At 39.7% G+C, this 13,999-nt stretch overlaps 1 protein-coding gene across 1 annotated transcript in view; it reads left to right on the top strand.

The window, feature by feature from the left end:
- Window positions 1–13,833, top strand: part of LOC140932789 (EF-hand calcium-binding domain-containing protein 6-like) — a 25,357-nt gene extending 11,524 nt beyond the window's left edge. The window contains exons 11-24 of the mRNA XM_073382303.1: window positions 1,266–1,348; window positions 3,200–3,310; window positions 3,648–3,758; window positions 4,647–4,829; window positions 6,091–6,268; window positions 6,871–6,924; window positions 7,010–7,080; window positions 7,986–8,137; window positions 9,122–9,351; window positions 10,654–10,740; window positions 11,521–11,606; window positions 11,702–11,801; window positions 12,245–12,313; window positions 12,667–13,833. Coding sequence (XP_073238404.1) covers window positions 1,266–1,348; window positions 3,200–3,310; window positions 3,648–3,758; window positions 4,647–4,829; window positions 6,091–6,268; window positions 6,871–6,924; window positions 7,010–7,080; window positions 7,986–8,137; window positions 9,122–9,351; window positions 10,654–10,740; window positions 11,521–11,606; window positions 11,702–11,801; window positions 12,245–12,313; window positions 12,667–12,882 — 1,731 coding nt within the window. The 3' untranslated portion in view covers window positions 12,883–13,833. The remainder of the gene's footprint in view (window positions 1–1,265; window positions 1,349–3,199; window positions 3,311–3,647; window positions 3,759–4,646; window positions 4,830–6,090; window positions 6,269–6,870; window positions 6,925–7,009; window positions 7,081–7,985; window positions 8,138–9,121; window positions 9,352–10,653; window positions 10,741–11,520; window positions 11,607–11,701; window positions 11,802–12,244; window positions 12,314–12,666) is intronic.
- Window positions 13,834–13,999: the final 166 nt, after the last annotated feature.

Below are 13,999 nucleotides of genomic sequence, written 5' to 3'. Positions count from 1 at the left end.
TCGGGGTCGACGTGAAGAGAAATGGGGATCATTTCGGGGTCGATATCATTTCGGGGTCGATTTGGGGATCATTTCGGGGGCTTCACAGATCACTGAGTGTGTATATACTAATTGTTTTTATAATTCTGTAATACGTAAAAATGCCTGTTTTTGACAAATGTATTACATGGTAGTCTTCCACGCAGCCGTTTTCGTCTCTTCAAGCAACTCTCCGCCCCAACGGGGGAGGGAAGGAACGTTGCGTCACGAGAGAAAAACGGCTACGAGGGAGACTAATTACTTGGCCGGTCTATTCGACTAATACACTTATTGACTGTAATCCATGATAGAGCAAAATGCGGAGGTGCTGGCGTTTGTGAAGGGGGATAACCCGAAGAAAAATTCTGGCAGCACGGAACTCAACACCCTGTTTGGCAGAGCCTTTCTTTCACGTGCTCGATTTTAGCGTACCTCGAGAAAGACTCTACATGAACAGAGTAAGATCTTTGTCGGGCATGTGCGGCTTGTTGCAAGGATATAGCTTTCAAACGTATACGCTTGTTACAGCGGGTTCATTTATGACCGATGGTTTTTCAATACACGATTGACTAATCCAGAAGATCGGGCTTCGGCGACTTCAAAGGCTTGACGCGGGTTAGGCAGTACCTCCTTTTCTCCTCTGTCCTCTCTCAACAAGACGAAAAGAGGCCCTGCTCAAAATCAAACAAAACCTCCTGTTTGATAGTTGAAAGTCTTCGTAGTCACCGCTGAGGGGAGAGGCTAGTACTATCGCACTCGCCAGTTACCAGCTAAGGGCGTGTTTAAATGGAGGTGGGGGACCTCAGGTAGGTGGGGTAACCCGCCTGTCCATATAATCTCTCATATTAATTTGATTACGTTTACATGGGGGGTGGGGTGACCCGCCACATGTTACCTCACCTCTCTGGGGTCCCCAACCTTTATGTAAACAGGCCCTAACTGTACCATCATTTATTAAGTAAATTAAATAAAATTAAAGCACGACTACAATCATATGTCCCTTTTACTAAAGGAGATAAAACAAATAAAGTTTAATGTCAACGGCCTTTGCACTTTATTGTATAAAATCTGTGTAGGAACTAATTAGCATTTCTATATTAACATAGTGCACATATCAACAAACTTTCTAAGTTAAATTAAAAGTTAGATTTCTATTTTAGTATCATTTGTGTAGTTACGTTTTTCCCAGTAGTTATGACTTAGTTGTTCTTTGGTCGATTTTCCATGATCTCTTCATTTCATATCAGATAACCCGGGCGGATTTCCGTAAAGCCTTATCTGAGTATCATTTGCAACTAGGACCAGTGGAAGCTGAACATTTTCTTCAAAGGTACGATTATTGAAATTACATGCAAAGAAGATCATCGCAGTTAAAGACGCAACTTATGCAGTTGCGAAAAGAAATCCTGCAAAAACTTCCCAGCAAGCCTGAATTTTTGCATTTATTTTTTCACGCCGCAGTGAGGAAATTAATGTATTCCTCATTTCACAGTGACTTTTTATCGTCACCAAAGTAGAACTACTTGGAACATGTAATGTTAAGCTTTGAAGTGAAATTTAATGACCGAACCCGAGAGAGCGGCAGAAATAGAGCCTATTCCTGATGGAACGAACTTCGACTAACTAATGTCCCTGTAAATGTTTTAGTATGTATTAATTCAGTAATTGTTCACCAGTAGGATGCCTGAAATGGATGCAATTAGTTTCGGCTTCATATTATCTCTATCACAACAGACGTGGACATTTATTACCTTGATTCCTGATGAGCATTTTAGGCTCGTACTGTTTTGTCTTGCCTTTTCTTGGTCGTATATATTTTAGTTTTCCAAAATTTATTTCTCCAAGACATGCATACCACTTATTAAATGAGAGTGGGGTCATTACAGGTGAATCTCAGACCGAGGTTTTGATGTATCAATACGTCAAGGCCGAGGTCTGAGATTTCCCTGTAATGACCGAGCGGAGGTTAGTAAGGCATTTATCATACGGCCTTTTTGGCGCTATTAATAGCGGAGCTCTCGCGCGCGAAGCGAGCCAGCGGAGCACCATGGATAAAAAAATGAAGTAATCTACCCATCCGAGAAAATTTCGTAATCACGTGACCGTACACCGACCGACCGCCCGCCCGAGCGACCGTCCGTCCGCACCACAGGTATACCAATGTAAAGTAACCCAATCAACAGGTATGGCAACCCAAATGCAACTTGTGGTTATTTTGGCGGGAAATCGCGTAGCAACCGGCGTTTTGTAAAGCAGAGACAACTAAAGAGTCAATAAAGACGAAAACGGAAAGCGGAAGTTGTGTCTGTATCCGTGTTGTCTAAAGTATTTAGTTTAGACAAATTGTGATGTCCACAAATTTGGAATATAGAGCAGGAGAAAGACAGAGAAAAAGAGAAAGTAGGCGGCATGCCAGGGAAGCTCAACGAGAAAAAGGGCGACAGAGGTCTAGAGCGAGAGACAAAAAACAAAGGAGACATTTTTTTGTTGGAAGAACAACATGAAAATTTTGTAGCGGCGATGACAAAATGGGAAATGCTAGCGGCCACCAATGCAAGGTGAAAATAAGTGCAAGTGAAAAAAAAGTGAACGAGAACACGTACGACATTTCCGCCATAAAACGTGTAACTAAGAAGTTTCTGGAAGTTTCACGTTGTAGTCGTGTAAAACAACGGCAAAGAAATGTAAAAAAAAAGTGGGCTGCACAAGCAAAGTTGCTTGCTTTGCTAACTAGACCTATTGTTGGTTTTCACCATTCTCCGGCGTTGCCTTCGCTGCTTAGCACTACACGATTTTATATTTTTTTGAACAAACTATAAATAGTATTTAGGGCTTCGCTTTTAGCCCTGGCTAACTCTATATATTATAAAACATCGGAAGCAATTTAGCCTGTGATCAATTAAAACCAATAACATGTCACCTCAATGAGTTGGATACTCGAGCTTGCGATACAGTCATATTACACTGGTCGGCGGATACCTTTGTTGACAGCTGTCAATTGACCATAACATGGATGTCCACTATCAAGTTAAACACATATTGTATCTGCCTTGGAAACCTAGCGAATAATGCGCAGTCATTACAGTGAAATAATGCCCGCTTAACAACCAATCAGAGCGCGCGTACTATTGTAGCCATATAATACTGCTTATTATTGAATGCATTTGTCGAATTTCATTAGATGCGGCATGAGAGAACAGAGTATGGTTCCTTACAAGAAATTAATGGACTTATATCTGGATCGGTCTGAACAAGGAAGGTTACAAGCCATTTTGAATGATCCGAAGCACAGGTGATGAAATAGATACGTTAAATTGTACATTTACATTGTACATATCATACATTGTGTACTTGTTGTGTCTGTAATGCTGCAATATTACCCTGCGAGCAGTGGTTTCTTTCTGGCATTGATGGCTTTTTGGTAGGGCGTGGTTACGATCTTCTGTTGTTCATTGCCATGAAGTCCGAATGTAAAACGTTGTACAGGGATTACTTTAAATGCAAGACTGGCTTAGTCAGGTTTGCGCGTTTTTTCCATCCACTATCAAAGAGGCAGTTCAGAGGAGTTGTGCTTAACTTTTACTTACGTATTATTTTACTTTTGTAACTTTGGTATTGTTTCATTGCAGGTTTAATTGCAGCAGAGACTCAAATATTGGCAACACAACAGCAATTGATGCTGAGGCCCGTCTACTTGACTTACTACAGTCTGATTTCCTAGCTTTGCTTGGAGCTTTTAAGTAAGTGATAACAATATGCACGTACCTGCTACACAGTGTATGCTCTGATATTTGGTCCAGTTCACCTTAGTCTACCTTATCAAAGAACCCAGCCGGTATAAAAGATCTGAGATGGCGTGGGTTTGAATCGAGTCAGGGACACAGAGGCTTTCTTCTTCAAGTTTGTCCATCCGTGCTTCCTTCTGTATTTGCTGTATCATCCTACCTTCTTTTAACTTTTTGAGCGGCTATTTTTATGTTTAACTCATTTTTGGTGGCATTTCCCATTGTTTGAATTTTGATAAAATTTAGTGACACAGCTGCTTTAAAAGCCGGAGAAAATGGTTAACCACGTTTGAGATTCCATCAGACATGGGCAAATTTTGGACGCCATGATCGACTGTTTGTATTTGAAAAAAACATTCTCTTTGTGATAGAATGACTCGAAAGGAGGGGTAAATTTAATTTATTGACGATACTGTTAAAGTAGTTTTGGAATCAAAATACCTTTTCGAAAAGTGCTGGTTTTACAAGTTTATTGCACAAATTTAAATCTAAGAGTGGCGCTGCAAACTGCAAACTGTTTTGAACTTTTTACAGTACATTGAGATAACGTCTCCAGCAATGAAATTTTGCAAATAGTATGGTTTAAATACAATTGTAAGATAACTTACGACCAGTGGATGTGACGTTACACTTCTTTTTGACAAGAGGAATGACACACAATGCATATGTACCTCATGATTTCTACTCTTAAAAAAACCTTCCCACTAACCTCTCTCCTAAACAACATTTTTCCCTAGGAAAGGAGGTAGCAATAACGTTAGGTTAGCGGAGGGAGGGGTGGGTAAGCGGTTTCTCAGAATCTTATACTTATGCAATGTTTTTTTTATTATTCTTAACTTGCAGGCAGCTTGACAGAGACAATTTGGGGGTGATTAAGCGATACCAGTTTAAGGACTTACTAGAGACTCGATTCAACATGAAGATCAAGGATGATGAGCTCAATTCAGTAGTGCAACCTTTAGTGGAAGGTTCCATGCAAAGTTTGATACCTTACGGGCGGTTCCTAGAGCTCTTCACCTCATCGGGGTAGTTACTTTTTTAAATTTTGATTTCACTGTCATACAGTCTTTGATTACATTGAAAACTCCATTCATGCATACACTCAAAACCCCAGGGCCATGTAATTCATGGTGGTTAAAAGTCCTTGGGACAATGAAGCAATATTCGTGAATACCCGCGACCGGCGTAAAAATTACTAACAACGCTTTGCCGTAAAGGGCCTTTGTGACATACGTTTGCCGCCTTCAAAAAAGGCAAATGAAGCTCCCTCCCACACCCCCTTCATGCAATGTTGTTGCAGTATATGAACTACAGTGAAACCTGTATTAAGTGGACACCCTCTATTAAGCGGACAGTAGCCGAAGTCCCCAAATTTATTTCCCTTATTTACTTTAAATGAAACCTTTATTGAGCGGACACCTCTATAAAGCGGACGCGGACACCTAAAAAGTAGCTGAAATGGTCATTTCTATTGTTGCCAACCTGTATTAAACGGACACTTGTAATTAAATTCCACCACCCAACACGCCAGACACGGAAATGCGAAAGATTGCCTCGAATTGCCACCCACAAATTTTTCGATTTTTACATTAAAAAACGTGACTTGACGAACTTATTTGATTAGTTTCACAGTACAGGATTGTTTTCTATTTCGTTTTGTTTGTATAGAGTTTGTTTCACTCATCTGATTTCTTCAAATTTGAGTGCAATCCATGTTTATGGTACTATGATCAATTGGTTCACTTTGGTAAAGAAATTTATGGAAATGTCTATCGTCATAGTCTCTGGGAGTATTATAAACGCTTCCATTGTTCATTTGAATGGCATTTGACACCTCATACGACGTTATATATCGAAACCTGTATTAGGCGGACACCCTGTATTAAGCGGACACTACAGCCTTCCCCGAGGGTGTCCGCTTAATACAGGTTTCACTGTACCTGTAAGTGCTGAGTCTTGAGTTGAAAAGGAGTGGCAGCATGATCTAGAATATCGAAACAAGTAGGTGAACCTAAACTTTTGCATTTTTTTAGAGTCTTGCTGGTGTTTGAATACGCGTGAGGCCCAATTAGTGATTAAATGCTCAAGTACGCGTATGGAAAAATATCGGATCATGTCTCCGATATAGCAGGCGTTACAGCCTGCACATAAAAAATGTAAACAAAAGGAACGGAGAACGGAGTCTACGGGGGATAGGGTCTTTCCAATTGGTCTCCAGTTGTGTAAATTCTTTGATCCCTGCTGGAAAAGTTAACCTTTACGTGAAAATACCTCTTTGCTACCGCAGGGAAAACAGAAATGATGCAAGCAATGTAAAGATGCCTCGTCCACCAACAGGCAATAGCAGACCAGCAACTTCACCCAAGGAGCTGAGCTCACCGCGGCGGCCTACCTCACGAAAAGAATTGGAAAGTGGCGCCACTAAGCCAGAGATAATCAAATCGCAACCAAGGAGTGCCAACGTGGTAAGCACAAGGGTATACTTTTGAAAGAGGTTAGGATCATGTTTTGCACCGCAAATTCCGATTACAGCTCGCATGTTAATTGTTTTGCTGCGTACATAGTTGCTCGATACACCCTTGTACAGTGTATTTTGAAAGGAGATGACGCGCCTTTTAGTTTCGTTCGTTCGAAGATACGTTGCAGCCTTGTCACGTATAGTTAGGTGTTGCCATGAAGAGAGCCTTTCTGCACTGATAATAATCCCACGACTTCGCCTCGAGTTTTTAAACCTGATAATACCTTCCAGCTTCTTTTTAAACAGTACAAGAAACCCGAACTTGTACGAATATTGATTTTCAAAGTTTTCTTTGCTTACCTCTTTATATGACATGCTCGTAAAGCTAGCTCCAAGACTGCAAATGCGGTAACCAACCAGAAGTTACGTGCCTAACTCTACTTCTTAACTTTTACTTTTTATGAAAACGAAAATATCTTTTACTTAATTCCTTTTTATGTTTAAAGTGTTTAACAAAAAATTTGTGGGAAAATGTTCTTGACGTCTCTTTTGAACTTAATTGTAGATCTGTTAAATTTATAACCGTTCGAAATTTTATTTTTCCTGCAGCTATTCTGTGTTATTCGGGATCTACTAACAGAAAAATTCCAAGTCATTCATAAGGTTTGCTGTTCATCGCTTTTTTAAAAAATAATAGACTGAAGTACTTTTTTTTTGAGAAGCATTTTTGTTCTCTTCCTCACTGTAGACCTTTCAAGGAATGGAGCAACTTAAAAAAGGATATTTATCGAAAGGAGTGTTTAGAAGACTGTTTGAAAGGTACTTGCAAGGGAGTTGCATTTTCTCCACAATTACATTTTGAGTTATGGATCGTCTTTTTTCTTAATAACAGTACTCAAGTTCTTACATAACGTATTTCCTTTTAAAAGCTATAAGAAGGGGTGCTTCATTGGATCGAAGGAGGGCGCTTAATCGAGGGGGGCGTTTATTAAGTTTTCCTTGAAGCAAAATGTGGTTTTATTTTGCTTAGATCTTTAATAGAAAAACGAAAAATGTAACATTTTAGGCATAACCCTATAAGTCAATATTTTGATGTCTTTCGTTTGTTAAAACAGTGGCTGGAAATCAAGTCAGCCGTATAGTCCTTTAAATACATTTAACGCACTTATCAGTATTTATGTCTATAAAATACCGATCGGTATTTATGTGTATAAAGTATACCGATTATCTCGTCATCCTTAAGATCATTCTCGTCAATGATATGTAGATCGTCGTATTCCTCTTGTATTCATAGTATTTACGAAAGTGATATGGAGCGGGGGGGGGGGGGGGGGAGTCGCATATTCGAGAGAAGAGCTTGTTTGATATTATAGTGACTTTACGCAAAAGGAAGGCAGGAAGAAGAGGACGGGACAACGGATGTGTGTGACAATCGTGACAGGGCTATCACTTGCGTGTTTGTCGTGATCTTCATTTTACACTAATGTTTTCCGTTCGGTTACAAAAAGACCTGTTCAAAGGAAGGTGGAGTTTGGCGGAAGGATTTTACAAACAAAATTATTGTCACGTTTGTCCCACAACCTTTGGTGTCTTCTTTTCTCTCTCGTCCTGCTGCGTAAGTTCACTAATATGGACTAGGGGACGGGCGCTTATTAGAGCGTGGGCGCTTATTAGAGGAAATAAGGTATAACGGTCTTGTTGTCGCTATTATTTTTGCAATGCAGGTATGATCTCAAGTTTACCTCATCCGAGGTGGATTTAATGTGGTCCAAGTTACCGTCTGAGAAGGATGGCTCAGTCAGCTTTGAGGAATTGGTTCATCACTGTTTCCTAAACTACAACGTAACTTCAAACGAGGGATATAATGGGCAGCCAGGTAAGCCTAACTTTCTAGGAACAAAAAAAAACTTTCGTAGGTCTTTGTGTAACAATCAACATGTAAAATTTCTGACGGGTTTGAAAACTAATGACAGTCTTAACGGTTCTCCCGAAAAAAAAAAATGAAACAAAAAATGTTCTTTTCGTGTAACCATTTAAGTTTACGGTATAGGGAAAGTTTTATAATGCTCCAGGTTTAGAACGATCGCTTCCTTTTTTCGAAAAAAAATGAGAGTAGGTAAAATATATCACAAAACCACACTGTCAGCTGTTTATTCATTTATCAACATGCAAAACTATAAATGAGTAACCATAGAACTATGAAATAACGCTCTGATATTGAGAGCACAAAAGTATCGTAAATCTGGATTCATTGAGCAAAATACGTTATTCACACATGAAGTTCCTTATTTGGGGATATGCTTTTGTCTTGGAGTCGAGGTGCCTGTCTGTGTGTAAGCGTATAAAGGGTAAAGGCCCGTCCACACCTATCGGGATACACAATGCCAGTCTGCTCCGTTGTTAGAGCGTCCTAACTAGAACTCGGAGGGTCGCGAGTTCGATTCTCACGTGGAGCTCGGAAAATTTTTCTGATCTTTCTGATGTTTGAATTCTCCTTCATCTTTAGAATTAATCGTATTCGAAAACTTCCGTTTCGCCTATCCACACGTAAACGATCAGCACGAAAACCTGCGATTTTGGTGCCAGAAAACCCCGTTTACATGCGGACAACGGCCTAAAACGAGAGAAAAAATTTCCTTTTTTTATAATGAAATATCCGGATACGTATAAACGGAACCTAAACGAATCCTGTACAAAAATTTGCCATCCTGAAGAATTACCTTTGTGATGCTTTACTACCCATGCCAAACGGCTAGTTGCTTAAGATGAAGCCCCACCCATGTTGATAATAAATTAAGGAAATGGAAATTCAATTGATACTGGTGTTCGTGGTTGTTAATTGATTTTTACACCTTTTTAGGATCACTCTCATATGTTCTTCAAGAATACGCTAAGTCCGTTATGCACAAACGACTGGCATCAGTCCCTGAAGAGAAAGAAGATGATCCAGAACCTCTTCCAACTCCACCCTCTGAAATGCAACTGGAAGACCAGCCAGGGTCCCCCATGGATGAAAATGCCTCTCTTCCTTCCCTAAAGACACGCAATAAACCAACTGTGGAAGCCACCTTGAGGAGAATCAAACCACAGGTAACAGCTTTTTATCCCTTGTGAAAGATATAACACTAAAAGTATAGCTTGTCAACTGAATTTAAGTCGTTTGCCTGATGGTTCCAAAAAACGAAAACATTCTCAGGGAGTTGCCTTAGTTCTAGCTAATTAGTTTTTGTTCGAGTGTCAATGTATTTAGCACGAAAGAAATGAATAATTTAGGACACTATTTGAACGTCTCCTTCTGAAGACGGGACAGCCATTTTCGGTGGTCATCCAAGCCACGCTTGGACTTGTAGGGCAAACGACTAGACCGTCGAATGGGGATGTTTTGTCTTCGAATTGGGATGTTTAGATTAAAGGGAACCTCCACTTCAACAAAAAGATAACTTTAAATCACAGGAAATAACTGTTACAGTCAAGTCACTCTAAAATATTTTTAAAGAAAGCGTTTGTATCCGAAAGAAATAACTTTTAGATTCGCCTATTTTTGTTTTCAGATTTTGCGGGCGTCGCCATCTTGACTAATTGTGAAGTGTTACGGTTGCCCTATTGTTATTTAACAAAAGCTCTTTGTGTCAGAACAATAGAGCAACCGTAACACGTCACAATTATTCAAGATGGCGGCGCCCGCGAAATTTGAAAGTGAAATAAGCGATTTTAAACTTCACTTTTCCTGATATAAACACTTTTTTTGAGGACAAATTTTGAAATTTGTTTATCAACATAATTTTATTCGATTTAAACTTATTCTGTAGTAAGAGTGGAGGTTCCCTTTAAGCTGTCATGTGAAAACCAACTGTTTATTTCCTGCTACTGTAAATTGAGAGCTTGTTGAGAGCGTTGTTAGTCTGCATGGCGAAAGAAAACGGCGATAATCAAGGTCAATCTCCTCAGTGATTTGTAAGGTAGAGTTGCTTTGGGAATTTTGAGCTTATTATTACAGTGTGATCACGGTCACCGCGCTTCTGGGACAAATTTTTGCACGCAGGGAACTGGTGCCTCTTTTGTGACTTGTTCTGAATCTTAAAAAGAATGACGCGATCATGCGGTAAATCATTACTTGTCAGATGCACTCTTTTGTTAATTGTCTTTACTACAAAACATTAAATTCGCCCCATGTAGGGGAATCCGGAAAAATATTGCTTGGGGATTCCGGAATCCTGGGCTCAGAACCCAAATTTCACTACCTGGAATCCAGAATCCAAGATTCTTGATTTCCTTATATCAATGAAAGAAATAATTATTTAACGAGAGACATATTAGCGAGTGCGCTGATAAACTCATGGCCCTCGCTCTTCTATTCATTAACGGCGTGCCTGCAAATGTATTCACGTGTAGGTTTGTTCACAATGGAACGAGCTGCGCGATGCTTTCATTGCGGAAGACAATGAAGGAAGTGCAACCTTGGACTTCAATAGATTTAAGGTAACGCACATGTGAACTCAACTTGCGTGTGTTTCTGTAAACATTAAAGAGGGAAAAGGTATCACATGAAGTCTAAAGACTACAAAATTGCCGAAAATTGTCGATATTAAGCGCAGAGCTCTAGCTCCGACTGAGCGGTTTGCAGTCTTTTGTTTGACGACAGTCCGTGCTCTAATCGGCGTTGAGGTTTATGAAGCCTACCTTTATATAGTTAAGGTCGTGCCTCTCTTTACCGGGGTAACCTTCAATTATTGGTCTGAAACCGACGTAGATAGTTGAGAGTGCTGCTGGAACAGCTTATACTGATGTTTTTAGGATAAGAGGAAATGATGTCAGCCTTATAAGGACAGGTGTTTACTGCATTGCTGTATTGCACTGTTTCTTTTTATTCAGTTCAAAGCTGCAAAGCTACGTCAAAAAATCTTCAAAGTGATGTTCTATGGTGTTAATTTAACCTTGTCTTCATGTCCGAGCGCAGGTAGAATTTCGTTGGACTTCATTCAAATTTAGTCGGACATTGTCGAATGACGACTGTTATTTGCAGCTGTGCGGTTTCTTTACTTAAGGTTCTTAGACTAAGAAATTTCCCGAGCAATAATATGTGTGGTATTGACACAAAATGACAGCAACAACAATTTTCCGTCTGTCCTCTTCGAATACTTTCCTATTACGCTAAGAGATGATTTAATGACTCAGAAGCACAACCGACCACGCCTTTTTTGACATCCTGCGATGCTCATTAAACTCAGGAAACAATTCAAAGCTACTTTTTTTTTACAGGATGTTTTGAGGAAATTTTCCAAAGATTTTAGCGAAGAAGAATTCCAGAGTCTTTGTCTTAAGTTTGATAGAAGGAAAAACTCTAGGTAAGTTAAAAGAAGAGCATTGGAACTACTCAATTTTTTTTCACACCTTTTTCTTGTAAGGAAGAAACATGACCCCATGTTATATTTTTCTTTAGGGTGTGGTACCTGGAATTCATGAAACACTTTCTTCCCATAATGCCTGTGAAACCTCAGAGCCTCGTCCCTATGTCGCAATCATACAAGTCTCGTACACAGGTTTGTTAACTTTCTGATTTTCCGGACTGATTGGCATATTTATTTCATCAGAAAGTTGTCAACCGGAAAAGTGACGATCGTAAAGAACGATATGTTGTTCTTTGTTGATTAAAGGCCGGGAGTATCACATCGAACCTACAATGTACGTACATTTTTTTATAATTCTTGTCAAAATAACGTTCAACTCCTGTTTTCAAAATTGTTGGGCTTTATTCATTCGTCTGTTCAGTGACGTATACAACGGACCTATTCAACTTATGAAATCCCTACCCTTAAAAGACACCAAAAAAGGTACCCCTTTTTGGGTGGAGTCTCCCTGTATAAGCTCATGTGTTTGTACCTCCGTAGGGTGGAGCTACAAATAGTTCCAGATCGAGTGTGGTTAACTAAACAAGTATAGTAGCAGGTCATATATCAAATCAAATTTTTTCTTTGATATGTAGGTGGCGTGGACGGATACCAGGAAAGTCCGCGAGGCGATTGATGCAGTCTTTGGTAAAATCCGAAACCAGGTGAGAATTACATGCATAGAATTCATGCAACACAGAGCATTTGCCCTAAAGACAGTCAGTGAATAACTTGATTTGTTATATCGCTGGTTCTGCGAGCGGGCACGATGGATCAAATCCTGTGTTCTGATTGGCTATCTTGCCCGCTCGGCATTTCCCTCATTTTCCCCCACAAGAAAAACAAATTATTTTAGCCAGAGGTTTCTTACTCAGTTAAGTTGGCAAAGTTTTGGCTTTCGTACTTCTTTGCGTCCTTACATGTAAATGGTTAGGGGAAGTCAAACGGTATTGACGGTTACTGCTACGGGTAATTTATCCTTTCACTTTCTATTGATTATTCCATGTGATTTGTGTAGATGATTTCTGAATGGAAAGGTCTCAGAAGAGCATTCAAGCGAATGGATTTGTCAGGCGATGGTTTTGTGTCCGTCACAGATTTTAAGGCCGCTATGAACAAGTTTCAATTCTCTTTACACGAAGAGGATTTCTTTCATATTTTCTCCGTGTTTGATGAAAACATGGCTGGGAGAATATCTTATGAGGAATTTATGAGGTGTTCACTGAGCGTGTAGACTTTTACCACCAGGCAACTGTAAAAGTATTTTATTTCTGTAAATATTTTAGCGTAATTATCTTAGGGCACTTTCCATTATTGTCAGAACTGACTGGACAGCCATTTCTGTTGTAATGAGAATTTCAGCTTTAATCAAAACTATCCGGCCAGATCAGTCAAACCCTAAAGAGTATGCACGAAGGAGACGGTTTTTCAGCAAAAACTCTTGGAAAAAGCCTATTTCGTTTTCAAAATGACTGGTCTTGCCATAGTCCGGCCGGCCAGTTCTGACTTTTGGAAAAAACCCTTAGTTTTGAACTTCTTAGTTTTCGACCCCTTGTTGTCAAGATTGCTCTCTGTTTCGTGACGTTTTTTTGTTTCTTTCTTTTTTCACGACGTTTGATGTTCGGAACCCAAAAAGGCCAGACTTCAAGTGTAAGCTACGTAAATTTTTAAATCTTGGATTAATTCGAATCCTCGTGTAAATCTCGGGTATTTTTCTACAGCATTGTGCTCGACTAGCATGTTTAACCGTGTAGTCACTTCTCTCAACTGTTTATTGAGATGGTTTCCCATGTTTCATCTAGATCAAGCTTTTCTCTTTACAATTTCCGTGAGGAACAATTGTTTTTTTTAGCTTAGCCAACTGTGCCAAAAAAGCAAAGCCAAGCGAGAAAAAGCAGCGAATTAGAAAGCAAATCTGCGACGCGTTGCATGCACATCATTAACAGACACGCCTTAGGGTATGGGGGTTCACTCCGTTCGTTGCCTTGTCGAACATTGTTTGCTTGTTATACCACCCACAGTGTGTTTGATAGACATTGGCTGCGGCCGCAAGAATAACAGGTTAACTGGGTTATATTAGTAACCTGGTTAAAAGAGTTTAACATAATTGAGTACGTGAGGCCAGCGTAAGTTTTCATTTTCTTTGAACTGAATTGTGAAATAAAATGCGTTTAGAACAAGGTTATTTTGTTAGTTCAACTTGGTGCTTCATTATGATGCTAAAAAGGTCTGAATAATTTGTGATTACCTTGCGTACCTTTGCCTCTATTTGCCATGTGGCCCTACCAAGGTCCCTGCGACGTTCTCTATCTTGAAAAATCTTTACAGTCTCGCCCCTAGTGTCTGTAATG

This window comes from Porites lutea, chromosome 4 (assembly GCF_958299795.1).
Source record: "Porites lutea chromosome 4, jaPorLute2.1, whole genome shotgun sequence".
In the NCBI taxonomy this organism is placed as follows: Eukaryota; Metazoa; Cnidaria; class Anthozoa; order Scleractinia; family Poritidae; genus Porites; species Porites lutea.
Note: the sequence above shows the minus strand (reverse complement) of the source record. Positions and strands in the feature narration are given on the sequence as shown.